This window comes from Protomyctophum parallelum (genome assembly GCF_964188405.1).
Source record: "Protomyctophum parallelum genome assembly, chromosome: 1".
Classification (NCBI taxonomy): domain Eukaryota; kingdom Metazoa; phylum Chordata; class Actinopteri; order Myctophiformes; family Myctophidae; genus Protomyctophum; species Protomyctophum parallelum.
Genome location: NC_139697.1, coordinates 75,364,968 through 75,384,610, shown reverse-complemented (window position 1 = coordinate 75,384,610; position 19,643 = coordinate 75,364,968). Strand labels below are relative to the sequence as shown.

Sequence of the window (19,643 nt, the reverse complement as noted above, 5' to 3'; positions counted from 1 at the left end):
AAACAACAAGATATCATGGATCTGCTGTGGATCAATCAGTGTGTGTGTGCGTGCGTACAGCAGTGGTTCCCAACCGGGGGTCCTGGCCCCCAATGGGAGGGTACCAGAGATCACAGGGGAGGCTGGGTATGAGGCCTTGTCTGTTTGGAAGTAGTCAAAACATTTGAACGTGTTCAGCAAAATCGGAACTTGCTTCCATCCACTTTGAACGTCTATTTTGGGCATGTCATGTTGTCAAAAATAGTTACAAATAATAAATAAGAGACCCATTAAACTTTTGGGTCAGGTATAATACAAATACGATCAACCAGGTCAGTGCTATTTCGTTATTTGTCGTACGAGAACTATAATATGTGTGTGACATATGTGCATGTGCACGTGTGCAGGTCTCAAAGTGCAGTACACATGTTTGATGCACAAGAAAACAAAGGCCCTTTAGACTACAGTCCCATCAAATCAAATCAGATTTTCTTCTCAAATCCGATCTTTTGGCCCGACCTTTCACACTGCCGTTTGCATGTGACCAGATCTGATCGGTGTATTCAGACTGGCAGCCTAAATCAGATCTATGCCACATCCAGATTGAAATCTGATTTGTTTAAATAAATCTAAACCCAAACAAGTCACATGGAATCTGATTTAGCTCAGGTTGTTGCATTCAGACTGAGATAAGACGGGTCTCCTCAAATAAGATTTTAAACCACCTCTGAATGTGGCTCAAGTCACATTGGGGACTTGAGTCCATGTGACTTGTAGGCCTATATGTGACCAGTGTAAATGGGGCCTAATCTGATTCCATGTGACTTGTAGGCCTATATGTGACCAGTGTAAATGGGGCCTAATACTAGGGATAGGTTTAATGAAGTATGTGCTGAATGTGTTAATGTACACAACATCAGTCTGATAATCCTACCATGACTGTTCCCGTTTCTTCTTTCTGTACTTGTTCAATAGATTTGTAATAAAATAAATACACATTTTAAAAAGCAGCTTATATAAAATTAACATCAAGACATACAATTAAGTGATCGATTTTTATTACAGTAACCAGTAAATGTGCAGTATAAATCATATTTTGACCGTGAGAACGTAAATGCTTGCGTGTAACAGTTTTTTCATCATTTTTAAGCAATGGAAAAGGCAACAACTTTTTAGCTTATGCTAGAAGAAGGCAGTGTGGTTTTAAAGGTCAGACTTCCTCCGTTACCTGTGGCTTGTAGGTTATTGACCTTTACAATGTAACAACTTCCTGTTCAAGCTGATTGGTCAGTACGCTGGTTCTAAGACAGTGGTTCTCAAATGTTTACATTTCAACGATCCACAGTTTGGTTTGGTATGCATTAGAGAGGCCACAGACCTGCATAACTCTGAGAGTGTACAAATGGAACCAAATATATTTGTACTGTATCTCCCTTTCTGTCTGGGTCACAATACCCCAAATCTCGGCCGCTCACTCACTCACTCACACTCAGTCTCTCCAGCATGGCCGCGTTACGGTGAAATTGGTGACCTGCCGAAATATGCGACTTCACATAACTTACATGGTGGTCTTTAAAAACGTGGCCTAGGTTGAACGCTGCTAATAAACACACTGCAATGATTTACGTTCGGATACTGACGTTATGTGATGTTTATGCGATTGTCACATATTTCAGCAGGTCACCACTTTCACCGCAACACCACCATGCTGGAGTGAGCGAGTGTGAGTGAGCGAGTGGCCGAGACTTTGGGTATTGGAATTCGGCCCGACGTTTGAGAATCACTGTCCTAAGATGAAAGATAGAAGGATCCCTCTGTGGTCACTGGGAGTGTTTCTGGTGCCAGGCTCTCAGTCGCTCGATCTGTGCAGTGACGCTACTCTTGGCCGTGCCACCAGGGGCGCTGTACTGCTCCACGCTGCTCCTGTAGTCCCACACCGATGACACGTCGCTGTCAAACAGAGGGCTGAGGGAAGAGCAAAGAAAGTGTCAGACAAGGGCTTGTAAGACTGTGTGTGTGTGTGTGTGTGGCTGTCAATGGAAATGAATGGGCCTCATTCACAACTCTTCAACATTGTTATAGCCCCAAGTAAAGACCAACGTTGGATTCATGAATCGTGTGTACAGCCTTGTCTCTTGTGTATTCATCATAGCAGTGTTAATTTTGTTGACTAAGACTAAAAGACTCAGATTTTTATATTTAGTCGACTAAGATTAGACTAAACCATTTCAGATGACTAAATAGGACTAAAACTAAATGGTGCGTTATTCAAAAGACTAAATCAGAATTTGCTGTCAAAGGAACACTGGAATATATTAGGATCTTTACTACAACGCAAAGGTGTTGCTTGTCAAAACGCACGCAGGTTGTGTAAAGAGTTGTGTGCGTACTTGTGCGTGTGTATAATTGTACTGTGTGTGTGTGTGTGTGTGTGTGTGTGTGTGTCCGTTACCTAACAGTGCCCAGGTCCTCTACAGCAGTGTTTCTCAACCTATGTACCGCGGCACTTTACTGTGCCTTTGAAATCTCCAGGTTTGCCTCGAGATTTTGACCAAAAGTAACACTAGCCCTCCCCCGAAAGCGATAGATAGGCGTCCTATTGTTGCGTCGTTGTTGTTGTCACACGTCTAAATAGACATGCGAAAACAACATGACGACGGAACAATAGACTCTTCACTCTTAACGACCATCGGCCATAGAAATGTTAATCGCCTGGCAGCTTTACTGTATAAATGGGGCACAGCACAGACATTTCGCTCCCTCCAGAAAGACACCACCAGAACCCGACAGCAGCACACACAGCGCCGCCGAGTCACCTCCACCTGACGACGGCACAGCAACAACAGCAACAACGCCGGCTACTAACGCAATGCCTACAAAGAAAGCCCCTGCCAGACTGTACCGCGGTGATTACATGAAGTTTGGATTCACGTTTACTGGGGATAAAACGTACCCGATTCCGCTGTGTATAGTTTGTGGATTCAAGCTTGCAAACAGCGCATGGTTCCGAGTAAACTGAAGCGCCACCTTCATACCAATCATGATGAACTCGCAACGAAGGACAAACACTTTTTCGTGAGCTTGAAAGAAAAAAAGGAGAAAGACACAACGAAGCAGGCAAGTCTCTTGATACTTGAAAGAATATCCAGCCATCACAGCCAGCGCAATGGCAGTGCTGCTCCCCTTTTCCACAACCTACCTGTGAGCTTAGCTTTTCAAGCCTGACTTGAAAATGAAGAGCTCCGTGTCTGTTTGTCCAGCATCCAGCCAGGATAAAAACTCTTTGTTCAGGAAAACAAGCTCAAGGTTCACACTAAGACAGAACTTGTCAAAAATATTTACTTTTCTTTTTATCAATTGTTTTTTACGATTTTCTTTGTACAAAAGTGCTCAAGTTTAAGACCATTGTATTGTGGCAAAAGATTTTTGTTCTTGTTTTTACAACTCCTTTTTTTATTTAGAAGTATTACTTTGCATTGACAAATTGAACATGTGTGTGCTACATTTTGTATGAGTTTTCAAAAATAAATTGGTGAAACTGAGGCACTGTCTGTCCTTTTCTTTCTCTTTAAAGTAATTTGACGAGTGCTGTCATGTGTGTTTTTAAAAGTATATTGGGTTCATATATATATATATATATATATATATATATATATATATATATATATATATATCATATATTGTATATACACACACCATATATCTAGGTGTGCCCCGAGATTTTTAGGCTATGAAAAGTGTGCCCCGGGACAAAAAAGGTTGAGAGACACTGCTCTACAGTGTGTGTCAGTTACCTAACAGTGCCCAGGTCCTCTACAGTGAGTTGTACTGTATGTGTGTGTCCGTTACCTAACAGTGCCCAGGTCCTGTACAGTGAGTTGTACTGTATGTGTGTGTCAGTTACCTAACAGTGCCCAGGTCCTGTACAGTGAGTTGTACTGTATGTGTGTGTCAGTTACCTAACAGTGCCCAGGTCCTGTACAGTGAGTTGTACTGTATGTGTGTGTCAGTTACCTAACAGTGCCCAGGTCCTCTACACTACAGTGTGTGTCAGTTACCTAACAGTGCCCAGGTCCTGTACAGTGAGTTGTACTGTATGTGTGTGTGTGTGTGTGTGTGTGTGTCAGTTACCCAACAGTGCCCAGGTCCTGTACAGTGAGTTGTACTGTATGTGTGTGTGTGTCAGTTACCTAACAGTGCCCAGGTCCTCTACAGTGTGTGTCAGTTACCTAACAGTGCCCAGGTCCTCTACAGTGAGTTGTACTGTATGTGTGTGTCCGTTACCTAACAGTGCCCAGGTCCTCTACAGTGAGTTGTACTGTATGTGTGTGTCAGTTACCTAACAGTGCCCAGGTCCTGTACAGTGAGTTGTACTGTATGTGTGTGTCAGTTACCTAACAGTGCCCAGGTCCTCTACAGTGTGTGTCAGTTACCTAACAGTGCCCAGGTCCTCTACACTACAGTGTGTGTCAGTTACCTAACAGTGCCCAGGTCCTCTACACTACAGTGTGTGTCAGTTACCTAACAGTGCCCAGGTCCTGTACAGTGAGTTGTACTGTATGTGTGTGTGTGTCAGTTACCTAACAGTGCCCAGGTCCTCTACAGTGTGTGTCAGTTACCTAACAGTGCCCAGGTCCTCTACACTACAGTGTGTGTCAGTTACCTAACAGTGCCCAGGTCCTGTACAGTGAGTTGTACTGTATGTGTGTGTCAGTTACCCAGGTCCTCTACAGTGTGTGTCAGTTACCTAACAGTGCCCAGGTCCTCTACACTACAGTGTGTGTCAGTTACCTAACAGTGCCCAGGTCCTCTACACTACAGTGTGTGTCAGTTACCTAACAGTGCCCAGGTCCTCTACACTACAGTGTGTGTCAGTTACCTAACAGTGCCCAGGTCCTGTACAGTGAGTTGGTTCAGTGGGACGTTCTTGGTCTCAGCCAGGAACACAGCTTTCCCAGAGGCAGAGTGAGCCTCCCTGAACGGCATCTGAAACAACACACACACACACACACACACACACACACACACACACACACACACACACACACACACACACACACACACACACACACACACACACACACACACACACACACACACACACACACACACACACGTTTCCACTTGTTGTAGAGTGAGAGATTAGCATTACTATACTTGTGAGGATATCAACTTCAGGAGGGTGAATTTGTACTATTTTTGCCATTTGTAATCCTAACCCATAGCGGAAAATAGCAGATGTACAAGCTCTTGAGCTTGTTTCAGGGCACGACACCGGAATACAACTAAGTATGAATCAGGCATGACTGTTATCCTAAACCTAACCTCTAAATGCCTAATTAACCGTAGTCTGAATCTATTTCGAATTTCGAACGCACTGTAATTGTACAGTAAGTCTCTAAAACCGTGAAACAATCATTCATCTTGCAAGGAGCAGGGAAATGGTCCTCACAATATATTATATTATAATTTTAATTTAATATAAATATAATATTGAATATATATAATAATAATATATAAATATTTATTATATTTATATTATTATAGAACACTCACTCCCTTCCTGACAAGGAAGTAGGCCAGGTCGGTGGCCAACATGTCTGGACTGAGTGCTGCCTCCATCGCACTCTGGTTGATCTGAAACAAAGACAACATAACATACGAGAACATGAGGAACAAACGAGTCAAGATGGTTCACTGCTGCCCAGCTGTAAGAGACGAGGCAAGTCACATTGTCATTGTTTTCTACAGCAAGTATAGTGGATGGCATCCCTCAGGGTTGGAAATACAGAATACTGTAAATAAATACCATGGTGTCATACCAAAGTCAAGCATTCCTATTCTGGGGCATTTTGGGAGGAAAACTATACAAACTTGCAATGCGTCTCAATGCAACAGGTAGATATAAAAAGGAGCAGACCAATTATAGTCCTCCTAAGGGACCCCAGTCAACTAAATGTATTGCCATTTGCAAAACCCGGTCATGCAAAAAATAGCTGATCCACAAGCTCACAACACGTCACAATGCACATCGACCAACGTGGGATTGCAAATCTGCTAATTTAACAACACAGAATGGTTAATGTAATGGAGTTCCAGCAGGAAAACACCTGACCTTGAGAGTGGACAGGACCCCAGTGGTCACCTGCAGCACAGCTTGAATAGTGTCATAGCAGTCAAACATGGCCTCCTTGTCTTCCTGACGAACGAAGGGAAAGAAAGACGCAGGGATCGACAAACATCGCATACGGTTATGCAGTGAAGCACGATACAATATTTTATATAAAATAAGGTACAGTAAATGTTGTGACACACATACCTGCAGGTCTTTGTTGTAGGTGCTGGGCAGCCCCTTCATCGTCATCAGAAAGCCTGCACACTGAAACACACAGATGCTCAACACCCCATGGACAATAAGCAAAACAATTTGGTGGAAGCACTAGCTTGGATCAAAGTCATTATTTTTTGTGACATCAAATTTCCACAGTATGTATCTCTCTATGCCTGAATAATATGTATACCAGTACGTGTACATTATGTGATTATTCAGGCTGATTGTGTTGGTGTTGTGATCTTACTCTGCCAAAGACACGACCAGCTTTACTCCTGATCAGCTCCAAACTGTCTGCATTCTTCTTCTGCGGCATCAGACTGCTGCCTGTGCTACACGCGCACATGCACAAGCACACGCACACGCATAGTTTCATTAAGAAAGACCGGAAGAAACATATCTGGAACAGAAACGTCTGTGACAGAATACAGGCCAAACATAATTACATTGGTTATTATTTAATGACTACCGGACCATGCAAGTAGGGATTCTAGGGAACAATGCATGTTGGGAATACAAGCAATACCCGTTGTACTGTAGCTGCTATCAGAGTACTCACTGTACCAGTTGTTAAAGTACCCAGTGTGGTACCCGTTAGATAGATAGATGGGTGATTCATAAATGGGCACGAGCCTACTCGGGAACGATGCAAGTCGGGAACAATGTAAGTTGTGAATGTATGCCCCACACGTTTATGCAATACAGTACCCACCACCATATGACCAATCGGCCAAATATTGTGATGGGGGAACCCTGATCAGTGGCACACATGTGATGCAAAGCTCTGCCAATCTGTGAAACCAAAGGGTTGGCTTGGCCAATCAGGGAAGCCCGCGGAACATTGGAGAGACACATGCCCTGTTTGATGGTAAGCGTTATGGTAAGAGTTATGACCACAATATCAAAACTACACACACACACACACACAGGTTTTGTGAATGGATAGATTATTACACACACACTAACCTGTAGGCATCAGAGAGGCTGATGAAGGAGAACTCCTTGGTACTGTACAACAACAAGTCCTCAGCCATCTTACTGAGATGTGTAAGACACAGCGATGCCCAGAACAAGAACTCCGCTATAGATAGCACAAACGTACACACAGTGTTACTTATGTAGCCTCGATACCCAGGCTTTCATTTCGTCTGCGCGAAAGATGAAAGCCTGGAAAAAGCCGTGGGCTGAACCAGTCTAAAAGTGGGAGTCAACCCTTCCGGGTGGGCGTCGCTCTAAATGATGTGACGTAGCGCTGCACTAGGGGGGAGAGGAGGGGCCGGGGGTGACGGACAGATCGATGAGATCCAATCAGGGTGCGCGCATTTCTGAGGCGCGACCCGCCCCTCTAGACCAGAAATGTCTCTGCTTAGGTCAGGCTATTACTTATGCACTTCCCATTGCAATCAGAACTGCAGACTCACTCCCAATCTTCCGCTGTAATCCGAAAATCCACCTCTTCAGACTCTATCTTGGTCCGTAGCACTTTTTTCTATGTATTTGATGGATTACCATGTTTTTGTTCTTACTTACTGTAAATCGCTCTGGATTAAGAGCATCTGCTAAATGCCTAAATTGTAAATTGTATCATCTAACCATACCAGTACATGTATGATTAAATGTAACATTGTGTTAACATACAATCATTTTGCATCGCTGTTGAGCAGAAACCTTGCATCTCCAGATTTTCTCTTTTTGAAAGGTTTTTAATATTTGTGCCAATACAAACGTCAAAATGTCCAAAATAGGGATGCCAGGTTGAAAGTAGATAGGTCTGGAGTTGTATTAATATTAACCAATGAAAAGTATTAACAAGAGCTTGTGACTAATTGATATAATATTGATATACTGTACAATGTTTCCGCTTGACAGCGACGACATGCTCCTCTACTGTGTGTGATTGATAGTTACAGTGACTGACAGACAGGTATGGTTAGCGTACCAACAAAGTCCCTTTGTCCTGTGGCGTCCATGCTGTTGATGCTGATGTCATCGAATGCCAACTCTATGTACCAGGCAAAGAGAAAAACACAGACATGGACACAGATTACCGAGGAGTTGAGAAAGCATAATATATTACTATTCAACCTGATGTTCATCGAGAACATTTTTGAACTAGAAAATTCACAATTCTGGGAAATTGCAAGTGTGGCTGCTAAGTACAGTATGATGATGATGTATTGACCCACATAACATCACAAGATGCAGATTAATAAAACTAAAACTGCTTGGTGTTGCTCTATAAATAAAGTTGTGCAATTACTAATAGTCTGACTGCCCTGTTAGGAAATCGCACTAATAAGAGGGCTCTTTGATTGTCTAGGCCCGGCCTAGACTCTAGGGCTAGCCTAGGCAGACACTCTTAGCTATTGTGCCCTATTCTTATAATGGCACTTACACCATGTGTCTTGGATGACAGAACTAGTACAACCACAGCTGTACTTGGTCTTCTCTTGGTTACTTTTGATGTTGGAGATTTATGCACTGGAGCCTAATCGTTGCTCTTGTTTGTTTGTTTTTTTTTATCCCACGATTTTGTAACCCAGTTTTCTTTTCACCCAGTGCCAATTATCTAATGTAATCCTGGGCGCTACACTTCCTCTGCCAACCTGGGGGGGGGGCAGCGGACTGACCTCATGCCTCCTTCTATGCATGAGGAGTCCAAGCTGCTTCTTTTCACCTGACAGAGGGGAATTTCCCCGTCCAGATGTAGCGCGTGGAAGGGACACGTTATTCCGACCAGTTCCTTTCCCCTCCATCAGGCGCCCCGGCTGGCCAGGGGGAGGTAGTTTTAGAGACCAGGATTACGGCATGTTTTTGTGAGGGTATCTACCCTAGGGGACACGGGGACATGCAAACTCCACACAGAAAGGCCCTATCGTCGACCCACGCCTAGGGTATGGGCACTGATGACGCGGAGGAGGGAACACGCCGCCAGTGCCCACAGCGTCCCCAGCGGGAATCGAACCCAGGACCTTCTAGCTGTGAGGCGACAGCACTACCAACTGTGCCACCGTGCCCCTCGCTCTTGTTTTTAATAAGTGTTTAACCAGAACCCTAAACATGGAGGTGTAAATGTACAACAGAGATTGTTTGGGAGAAGCTAAATGCTCTCACCTTGGAGAAGCTAAATGCTCTCACCTTGGCGCAGGAATTCTCTGTCGATGTCAAATGGAGTTCCAGCGATGGCGCCACTAAGAACACACACACACACACACACACACACACACACACACACACACACACACACATACATCTTATGACTACACATGGGGAAGTATGTGTCAAACACCTTCAAGGTAAATGGTAAAATAATTTTATACAATATGTTATGTGTTATTCACATTAAAAAAATATTTTATATCATATGGTTTATGTCCCTCAAATGTGTTTCTAAAGCCCTAACCACACCAAAGGGTCACCATGCAACTACTTGGGTCCAAACGGTTGCAAGCAGTTAACGTTACAACCGTCTTGACCCTTTGGTGTGGTTTGGGCCATTTAATTCCATGCGTTGAATCACTACGGTCAACGTGGGTTAATGTGCAACAAGACATATCACACCGCAGGGACAACGCTAAAACCGTCTTGACCCTTTGGTGTGGTTAGGGCTTAAAGGTTTAATTCAGGATGGCCATGGAGGTGCAGGTGTGTGTCATTCATACCTGCCCACTAGTGACAGTGAACATGGGTGGTGTGTGTCATTCATACCTGCCCACTAGGGACAGTGAACATGGGTGGTGTGTCATTCATACCTGCCCACTAGGGACAGTGAACATGGGTGGTGTGTCATTCATACCTGCCCAGTGGTAAGACGTTAACCCTCTTGCTCATCTCCTCAAGGCGCTCCACGTCTCTGCACAGCGTCACCGCGTGGCTGGAGCACGCCAAGACGCCAAAACATGAAATTTGATTGAATACTTTTATTAGTCAGAACTCAGAAATGTAAACAGCACATGGTACAGTAAAACATTAAAGCTAAAAGGATAACACAAAAAACACCCTGGGGACTTGTTTCCATTCCTATGTATTCATAACGATTAAAGTCATCAACGTAGCATACACAATTAACAATGATACATGTCATCAAAAATTCAAACAACATATGTACAAAAGAGATGGGAAAATACATTTACATCCCATTTTGGTCTCCTGATAGATGATTTCCCCATGGTCAGCCAGGGCATTCCACACTTTTGGCAGAGCAGTAAACTTATAGTATAGACCAGTAACACGCCCTAAAGGGCGAGGTTGCGTGCACGCATCCGCCTGGGTGACAGCAGACTGCTGGGTGAACACTGGCACTTTGGAATGGGGGGGGGGGGGGGGGGGTCAGATCAACATATTAACTGCGACCTTTGGTCGCAACTAAAGAGCAATAATGCACTTCCTGCCTGGTTACCTACCTGAGGATCCAGTGACTCCACCTGATTGGCTGAGCTCTCTGCATGTGCGTGTAACCAGGAAACAGTACGTCGATTTCTCTGCAGTTCAAAGAGACGGCACATGCGTGCTGTTAATTGTGTGTGTGTGTGTGTGTGTGTGTGTGTGTGTGTGCAAGATATCTGCCGACCACGGGTTAATACATGAGCGCTGCTTGCCCGTTTACCACCTAAACATGCATGCGTCTGCTCTAACTGCTGTAGTTCAAGTGTTAAGCAAATACATCAGATGATGCCGTTAATGGTCTGCAAGTGATGTGAGTCATCGACTCTAGTTTGGAGGAAGCATTCCTTATAATGTTGAAAACATCTCATGATTGTTGCGTCACAGCTTGTATAGAAATGCAGACACTTTTAGATGCTTGCGTTTAGGTATTGTCTGCACTGATGGTTGGTGAGGGGTTTGCAGGAATGCCAAAGAAAGGTGAAACGTTCCTGGCAAGGAACTGTTCTGTCCCTGCCACATTTGGAACCATGATATACCTAGATGCACTATCTTCGAGTTTTGCATGAGCGATCCTTTGTTTATTTTGCATATTATGTGAACATAAAATGTGCCTGCACGCGTGTTGCGTGTGTGTGCGCATGTGTTTCTACTTCCTCACACAGCTGCTCGATCCACCATGGTTGAGATCAAGTGTAGGGCGTTTCCCCTCAGTGTTGTAATGGCATCGCGCAACCACAGCCTCATGTCAGTCACAACCTGTTCAGCCAGACGACACAGAGCAGACACTTTGACTTATGCAGAGCCAAGTGTAAAATCAGTGTCAGAATCAACGGCATGAATCCTAGGCAACAAACTACAGGGTAAATGGCAAAGAAAAAAGTGCAAAGAAAACTATTCTACAAAGTAACTTAGGATGCCTGCCAGGAGGTGAATGTTTTAACTTCCAACACCATCAACATAACGTTCAGGAGGCAAAATAACATCAAACCTGATCATTCCGGCTCCTGCCAGTGTGCAACTTCCCTGCAGGCTCACCAATCAGCTCCTGAGAAACACAGAACATATACACACAATATGAATGCAATGCATAGTATCTGACTGACTATACTGAATTCATAATTATTAGTTTTGGCAACTCTAATGGACTGCAATAGGCTTAGCCCTCGGATTTTAAGTCGTACAGTACGATCACATCACATTAACATCGTCTTAGACACGCTGAAAATGTAATTACTTCACCAGCATAATATGACGAGGAGGCTGGGAGCGGTCTGCATGATCACTTCATAGACGGTCAATCCGTCATGCATTATTTGGCATAATGCAATGCTATGTATCATTAATTAAAATATATACAGCATGCTAAAGCTTTAGTAAAGCACACTACACCAGAAATAAATAACTGCTGGATACCAGTCTGCTTGACAGACCTTTTAGGGAAGTTGTATTTACACAACGCAGTTTCGGGAGAAGAGACCTCCTTAGGCTTGACCTTAACCACTCCTCCCTCATTATCAACAACTCCTCCCTCTTTATCAAACTCACCTGCCTTTCATTATCACCCGGCCAATCCCCTGTGCAATCACCACAGTATAAATACACCTGCGATCGCTCAACCAGTTGTTTGTGCTGCTCCACGACAGACCAAACATGGGTTGTGAGTACTGCACTTGTAGATCGGCTATTTTCACTATTCTTCAAAATCGCCATCCTCCTCCACCCCAACCTCCTCCTTCCGCCTCGATTCTCTAGGAATCCAGGGGGGGGGGGGGGGGGGGCAGTGACGGAGCAGAGACGACCAACCGCTCATTCCGAGTAGAGCAAAGATGACCGTCAGCTCCAGAGACTACGCCCCCACCCTGGGTTCCTCACTCCACTCCGCATTCATCTCATTCTGTTTCAATAAACTGTTCATCTTGAGCGAAGGTGTGGTCTCTTACTAAGTGAATTGGTTATTATATAAATGTATATATATATAGAAAATTGGCTTTCGCCTTTATTTTAGATATGTTTTTATAGAGGGATAGACAGTAGGCTGACAGGAAATGGGGAGAGAGATGGGGATTGGGGGGGTGACATGGAGTAAAGGCCATCGGGAGTCGAACCCGCGGCACACTGCCAGACTGGATCACCAGCCAAGGTGCCTGGACCGCTGAGCCAAAGCCCAGGCCTATTTAAATGTAGGCAATATTATTAAACTTGCTGTATTACTTTTAACAGTCTGTCTGTCTGTAGGCTAAACTGTGTGCATTTGCAGGATGGATACTGATAGTAAATGTTTGAGAAGTCCTGGCATACTTCTCCTCGACTTTGCAGCATGCAGCTGCGGAACGACTTGGAAAAATAATAAATTAGATTAATAATTAAATAATAAAAACACTTATTTTTAATAGACTTTGTCCTTTTTATGTTTATATTTATTATTTTGTAAAGCATGTATTAAACTTCACCAAGTGACACAAATTAAGTGTATTACTGTGTCATTGACTCAACGGCCAACTGTGAATAGTGAAACAATAATTCCTGTATCATGTCAGCCAAGCTGATTCTGGTCATTGTCACCTTTAGCCTGCGTTCGTTGGCTGTGTGAATGTCTTCATCACCTGGTTTGATCGCAAACACCCCTTTGGACCACTCTTCTTTGATCTGAAAAAAGAGAACACAACTGAATTTAGTGTCAAAATATATTAATCTGGCCCAGACGTCTGGCATAGCAATCCGGGAATCTAGGGCTGCTACTGTAGTGTGACAGCGGGCCGCAGGTTCGAATCCCGATCCTGGCGACCTTTTCTGCGTGTCACTCCCCATCTCTCTCTCTCATTTCCGTCTACTGTAGTGTATACAATCTAATAAGGCAAATATATATATATATATATATTAGGGATGCACCGAAATTGAAATTCTTTGCCGAAACCGAATACCGAATATAGGAAACAGTTGGCCGAAAACCGAATACCGAATATCCGAATATGATTAATATTATACATCTTTTTTACTACCATTGCTGTCATGGCTGTACCTTAAAGCTACCTGATTTATTTAAAATAAATTATTATGGCAAAACTTAACTTAAATAATAATCACTATTATGGGTCCATAAAACATTTATTCAGCTCTTTTGAATGCATTAATTGCATACACTATTCGGTGATATATTTTCTGCCTATTCGGGCCGAAACCGAACATTTTCTGCGGCTGAATATTCGGGGCATCACTACTTAAATTAGTATGTTTATACAGAGTAAGTACAGAATAAATAATGACTGTGACACAGTCCTGTATCTGAAAGGTCAGAAATGCAGTCCTTGCAACCACAATGTTTCCAGCCAGACAGGTCTAGTCCAGAATGCCACTTAAGCACTATAAATACTTTGTTGTACAACAAATAGCAAAGATTGTTGACCTACAAGCTTGTAGATGTTTGGAAAATTTGAAAGATTTAGAAAGCTTTTGCCTATAATGCCATGTTGAAAGTGGTTATCACTTAACATACCTACACCCACACAGTATCATTGGTATGAAGTGTAACTGAATATCGCTATTTTAGTATCCTCACTTAACCCATTAACCTGAGTTTGATTCTACAAATGTTATGTTATGGTTATGGCAAAACTTAACTTAAAGCGCAAATAACATGCATTTTAAAACTGCTTTTAATATTTAATAATCATATGGTCTATGTCCCTCAAAGTTATTTCTAATGGTTTGAGCCTCAATCACCACTCTGATATAACCAGGCCTTGGCATTTCTTTCTGGACTTTGAAAGCAGTTTTAGCTTCAGTACCACAATGTCCTGAGGTGGTGGGGGTGCTGATATGCAGATTATTTAATATTTGAGTCATTATAATACTGATGCTAGATAAAACCAGGCTTGTTTCCATTCCATGCCAGCTTGGAAAATCAACAATGGTGGACATTGTACAAAGTGGAAATGCAAATTTGGAACTGAAGACTGAAGAAGAGGGGGAATTATACAAAGTAGGGTGACATTGATGACATCACGATGAGGCCAAAATCAGTTGAGCTGTTCCTGAGAGCAATTTCAATTAAAACACTCGTATGAAATGAAGGCCTGATTGTTCAAAATTGGTTATTTGTGGGGATAGAAAACACACATGGGAGCCCCACAAACACAAAAGAAATTGAAAAAGTTGAATCTTATGTTATAGGTCCTTTAAATAATAATCACTATTATGGGTCCATAAAACATTTATTCAGCTCTTTGAATGCATTAATTGCATACACTATTCGGTGATATATTTTCTGCCTATTTGGGCCGAAACCGAATAGGCCGAAAATGCATATTTAGCCATTTTCTGCCGAATATTTTCTGCGGCCGAATATTCGGTGCATCACTAATATATATATATATATATAAAGTACTCCTATTATTAATACTCCTTTTTATATATACACAAAAGTAATACTTGTCTGACAATTGTGAAAAGCTGTGTGTATGTATCTTTTTCCCCCCAGGAAAATAGTCACTTTTGTAGTAGCACCCTACTATAGAACATTTATTTTATTAGAAGTAGTAGTACTATTTATCATTTAATCTATATTTCATGTGTGGATTATTGTCAGACTTCCTATGGAAAAAGAAAATGCTCCCTCGTCTGACCTCATCTGACCTTGCGTGGTAGCCGCAAGCAGTCATGTGACAGTAATATTGTTCAACACACACTCAGCAGAATACACAGAGGAATTTCTGCAGCAGGGCACATTTGCAGCTGTCACCCATTAACCACAATGTGTTACACAACATGCACATATGGACGTTACACCAGGCAGGACTGCCAATCACATTGTATGTTATATATACACAGTACTAGGGCCTTATCCGTTCTAATAATATTAGATATGAATATTAGATATGAACAGGAAATGATGTACAGTGGGTAGTGCAATATAATAGATCACATTGATTGGGAGGGAATTGTTACTTGGGCACACAATTATTATATAAGATAGATAGATTGTCATAGATAGATAGATAGATAGATAGATAGATAGATAGATAGATAGATAGATAGATAGATAGATAGATAGATAGATAGATAGATGTCATTAACTGTTATTGCATCTCTGTATGTATTTAGCATTTTATTTTACAGACGGCACAGGATGGTGGTCACTGCGTCACAGTAATGTAACTTTGGGAGTGTATAGCCAAATGGACCCGCTCATTCCATGTTGTCGAAACAGTGCATGACAGTGCATGTGTTGGCGCAAACGCACGTAACATTGTTTGGGACTCGAAAAACCCTGTTGTATTTGTCTGTCACGGCAAAGGAGGTGGTGGAGGAGAGGAGTGTGTCACCCGTGTGCAGTTTAAACCTTTGCGGCAAACGTGTTGTTCTGAAATGCCGATGCTGCCTGTCTGCCACGCACCCCCTGGAATTTTTTTTTTTTTTTTTTTTATATTGTTTTATCCCACGATTTTGTAACCCATTTTCCCCCCTGTGTCAATTATCTAATGTGATCCTGGGCTCTACACACCCTCTGCCAACCTAGGGAGAGCAACGGACTTGAACTCATGCTTCCTTCATGCATGAGTGTCCAAGTCGCTCCTTTACACCTGACAGGGGGAGTTTCCCTGGTTGGACGTAGCGCGTGGAAGGAACACGTTATTCCAACCAGTTCCTTTCCCCTCCATCAGGTGCCCCGGCTGGCCAGGGGGAGGCTCCCCCCGGAAATGTTCCCTGTGTGGCTCTGCTGCGAGACGCGGTCTAATCCCAAAAGGGGAGGTGTCGTGTGGGTAAAAGGAAAGGGGAGTGTTGCACCGAAAACGGTCCTGATAGTATCAGGCCTGTTTCCGGCGTTCTGCATGTGTGTATCACGCTCATATATGTCTGTGTTTGATGGCCGCCTCAATGCTTTTCCAATGGGAGTCACATGGTTTGACCAAACATTTGTGTTCTGTACGTGTGTAGGAGGCCTCAGACAGGCGACACTTTCTGACATCCGACCGACCGACAGACAGTGTTTCTTAAATTTAGAATAGAGATATTCAGGGCACAAGACAGATATTTGCGATTTGTCTTATTGGAAGGACATTCCACATTAGAGAATATCTCGTTTCACCAGCAGATGGCATTCAAGATCATGAAACAGAGGGAGTCTACAACACTTCTACAAAATCAGCTTTAAATTGTTTTTGTATTGTTTCTAAATTGGAAATGCTTTTGATTTAATTAATTTGCCGTTCTTTCTTGTACCTTATTTTTATTAAAGTTTTATATTATTATTTATCGCACAGATTGTAATCAATCCATCCATCTTCAACTGCTTATCCGTAGTTGGGTCGCGGGGGCAACAACTCCAGATTTCCCTCTCCAGAGCAACATTAGTAACTTCATCCTGGGGGATCCCGAGGTGGTCCTGCCAGATATTGGAGATATAAATCCTCCAACTCATGCTTGGTCTGCCCCGGGGTCTTCCCCCTGTGGATCCTAACCAGATGCATCCTAACCAGATGCCGAACCACTTAAGCTGGCTCCTTTCCAAGCGAAGAAGCAGCGACTCACTACTCTGAGACTCTACAGATTGTCATGCATAATTATGTGTTCATGACTGTTGTCAGCAGGTCATGAGACAACTACAGTAAGAGTCCAGTTGCCCATAAACATTTGAAATCAAGAGTGCCAATGATTATCTGTTATTTAGTTCCACTCAAGGACAATATATTCTGCTCAGTTTGTGAACTGTGGTTGCTCTGGTAGAACAGCCACTGTCTTCCAGTACATCCATTTGGAGATCAAATTCGGAGGCATTACAGCATTACTGTATTTGTTTCTTCTTCTTCATTATCTACAATGTTGAATATGCTCTAATTACAAGAATGCCACTGCCTGCAAGAGTGCAATGCTGTGACAGCTATATTAATGTAAGTGGCATGTGATGTGATCAAACGTGGGATATGACGTGATAGAATCCTTGAAACTGCTCTGCTACACTGAAGCACGCCTCAGGGACATATCCGAGAGTGAGAGAGATATCAGCGCAGACATTATTACATCTGAAAGACTGAAACACACGCATACACACACGCACACGCACACACATGCACATAGTGGGTCTGTTTTCACCTGGTCCATTCCTTGTAGAATTGCATTCATTTCTTCCTTGGTAACCAGCTTGGCCTTTTCTAGTGCTTTGACATAGGCCTTGCTCCCTCGGATGTCAGCGTCCCACATCCTCTGGTCGTACGATATGGATGCGTTGAACTTTTCCATGATGGGGTCGGTGTCTCCCACAAACCGGCCGCCCCAAAGTTTATTTCCCTGATGGTCAGAAATAAGACACACATGACAGCATGACACATAAACCATAGACAGCAATATTTCAGTCACCATTTTATGAACATTAAACTGGCTATTGATACCATAGACGTCTGGGTCTTGTAAACGTCCTCAATGGATGTGGATTTCATCATCACTAACTACTGGTATACAGTTACAAGTGAATGCTTTGTACTAGTGGGGCAATTCAATTAAATACATATGTCGCACTCACACACATTATGAACAGGTATCATGTCAAGATACTTATCTCCATCAAAATGTGTTGCCCTATAATACATATATGTGTCAAATAGGTTGCCCAAATTCTGTATCGGAACGTGTTAAGCATGGTTTTAAGTGCCCACAGAAAAGTAGAAAGTCCTATAGGCTAGGGTTCCCAAAAAAGTCACAGCCGAACAGATGATGAGAGAGAACCCAGTAAAATGCAAAATATATTTTCAGACCTTCAGATAATTAATTCCTTTACAGCTCTTATCTAGCCACATGGACACAAATAACCGCTTATAAACATGCTGACTACTCAGACAACGCATATTGAGTCAACAACCCTTCCTCAAGCAGCAAGTCAGTGTAAGCGTGTGAAATCCTGTCAAATATATAGGAGAGGGGATAGATTACATGAGTACAGGCAGGTGTGATAGGGGTGTGGTTTGATATAAGTCACTTAAAGTTTAAATCAAACCAAAGCAAATCAATTCCTGAGTCAATACAAATCAATCAGTATTACCATATGTACAGTACATCTAGAATATATGTATCTATGCATAAATACATGTTGTGTATAGATTACACAATGTGTAGACATGTACACATAAATATTACATTGCATAGTGTACATTGCATAGGTGGTTGCTGTAGCCTGCTGTAGCCTGCTGCCTGCCCTATAGGCCTACTGCCTATGTCCTTTTTATGGTCTATAATATAAACGGCACATAGTTTATGAAATCAACATTTCATATGAAATGTTGATTTCATAAACTATGTGCCGTTTAGTTTGGCATATGAATTGATATATATTCACATATTGTCCAAGAGGATAACCGTTATTAATAACGGTTATCCTCCTGACTGTCCCCCTGGAGAACATTAGAATACCAAACTACTCGCCCCTTGGACAATATGTGCATACTGCTGCTGCTGCATAGACCTATAATACAACAATAAATTGTCATGTTATAAAATAACAAAACACTATAAAATAAACAAATAAATAGTCCTGACTCCTTAGTGTGCATGAACGCAGTATAGCCGAGAGAGAAGATTGTGGCACTGGCAGGCAAAAAAAGGTTTTTCGGATGCACCCTCAAAAGTATTTTTGTGGCTAAGCGGCTGCTGTGTCAGCCTCTCTGATCAGCTGGCTGCTAAAACAACAAATCACTGACATCCACACGTGGACGAGCTCGAGGCAACAAAAACAAAACATGACACAGGCTATTATTTCACATCCATGATTCCATTCTTCCATTCAACTCACCTCTGCATTCGCCATGTTCTTCAGTGATGTGGTGCTGTTATGGTCTCTCTGTGGTTCAGCCAGGCAGTCCAGATATTCTTCTTCAGCTCTCGACAGATTATATTATGATGTTTTTTTACCCGGGACTGTCTCTTTTTATACCGCCATGGTTTCTCTTACGTCAAACGG

The 19,643-nt window shown here is 42.7% G+C and overlaps 1 protein-coding gene across 1 annotated transcript; it reads right to left on the bottom strand.

The window, feature by feature from the left end:
- Nucleotides 1-1,020: 1,020 nt before the first annotated feature.
- asl (argininosuccinate lyase) lies at nucleotides 1,021-19,635 on the bottom strand. Its single transcript, XM_083768355.1, has 16 exons — nucleotides 19,476-19,635; nucleotides 17,786-17,980; nucleotides 13,259-13,342; nucleotides 11,685-11,741; nucleotides 11,355-11,452; nucleotides 10,714-10,791; nucleotides 10,107-10,184; nucleotides 9,449-9,501; nucleotides 8,250-8,312; nucleotides 7,277-7,391; nucleotides 6,558-6,642; nucleotides 6,299-6,358; nucleotides 6,095-6,178; nucleotides 5,536-5,616; nucleotides 4,859-4,965; nucleotides 1,021-1,944 (listed from the first exon to the last, which is right to left on the bottom strand). Exons 1-16 carry the CDS (start codon nucleotides 19,488-19,490, stop codon nucleotides 1,800-1,802), a joined length of 1,398 nt encoding a protein of 465 aa, XP_083624481.1. The 5' UTR covers nucleotides 19,491-19,635; the 3' UTR covers nucleotides 1,021-1,799.
- Between the last annotated feature and the right edge of the window lie 8 nt (nucleotides 19,636-19,643).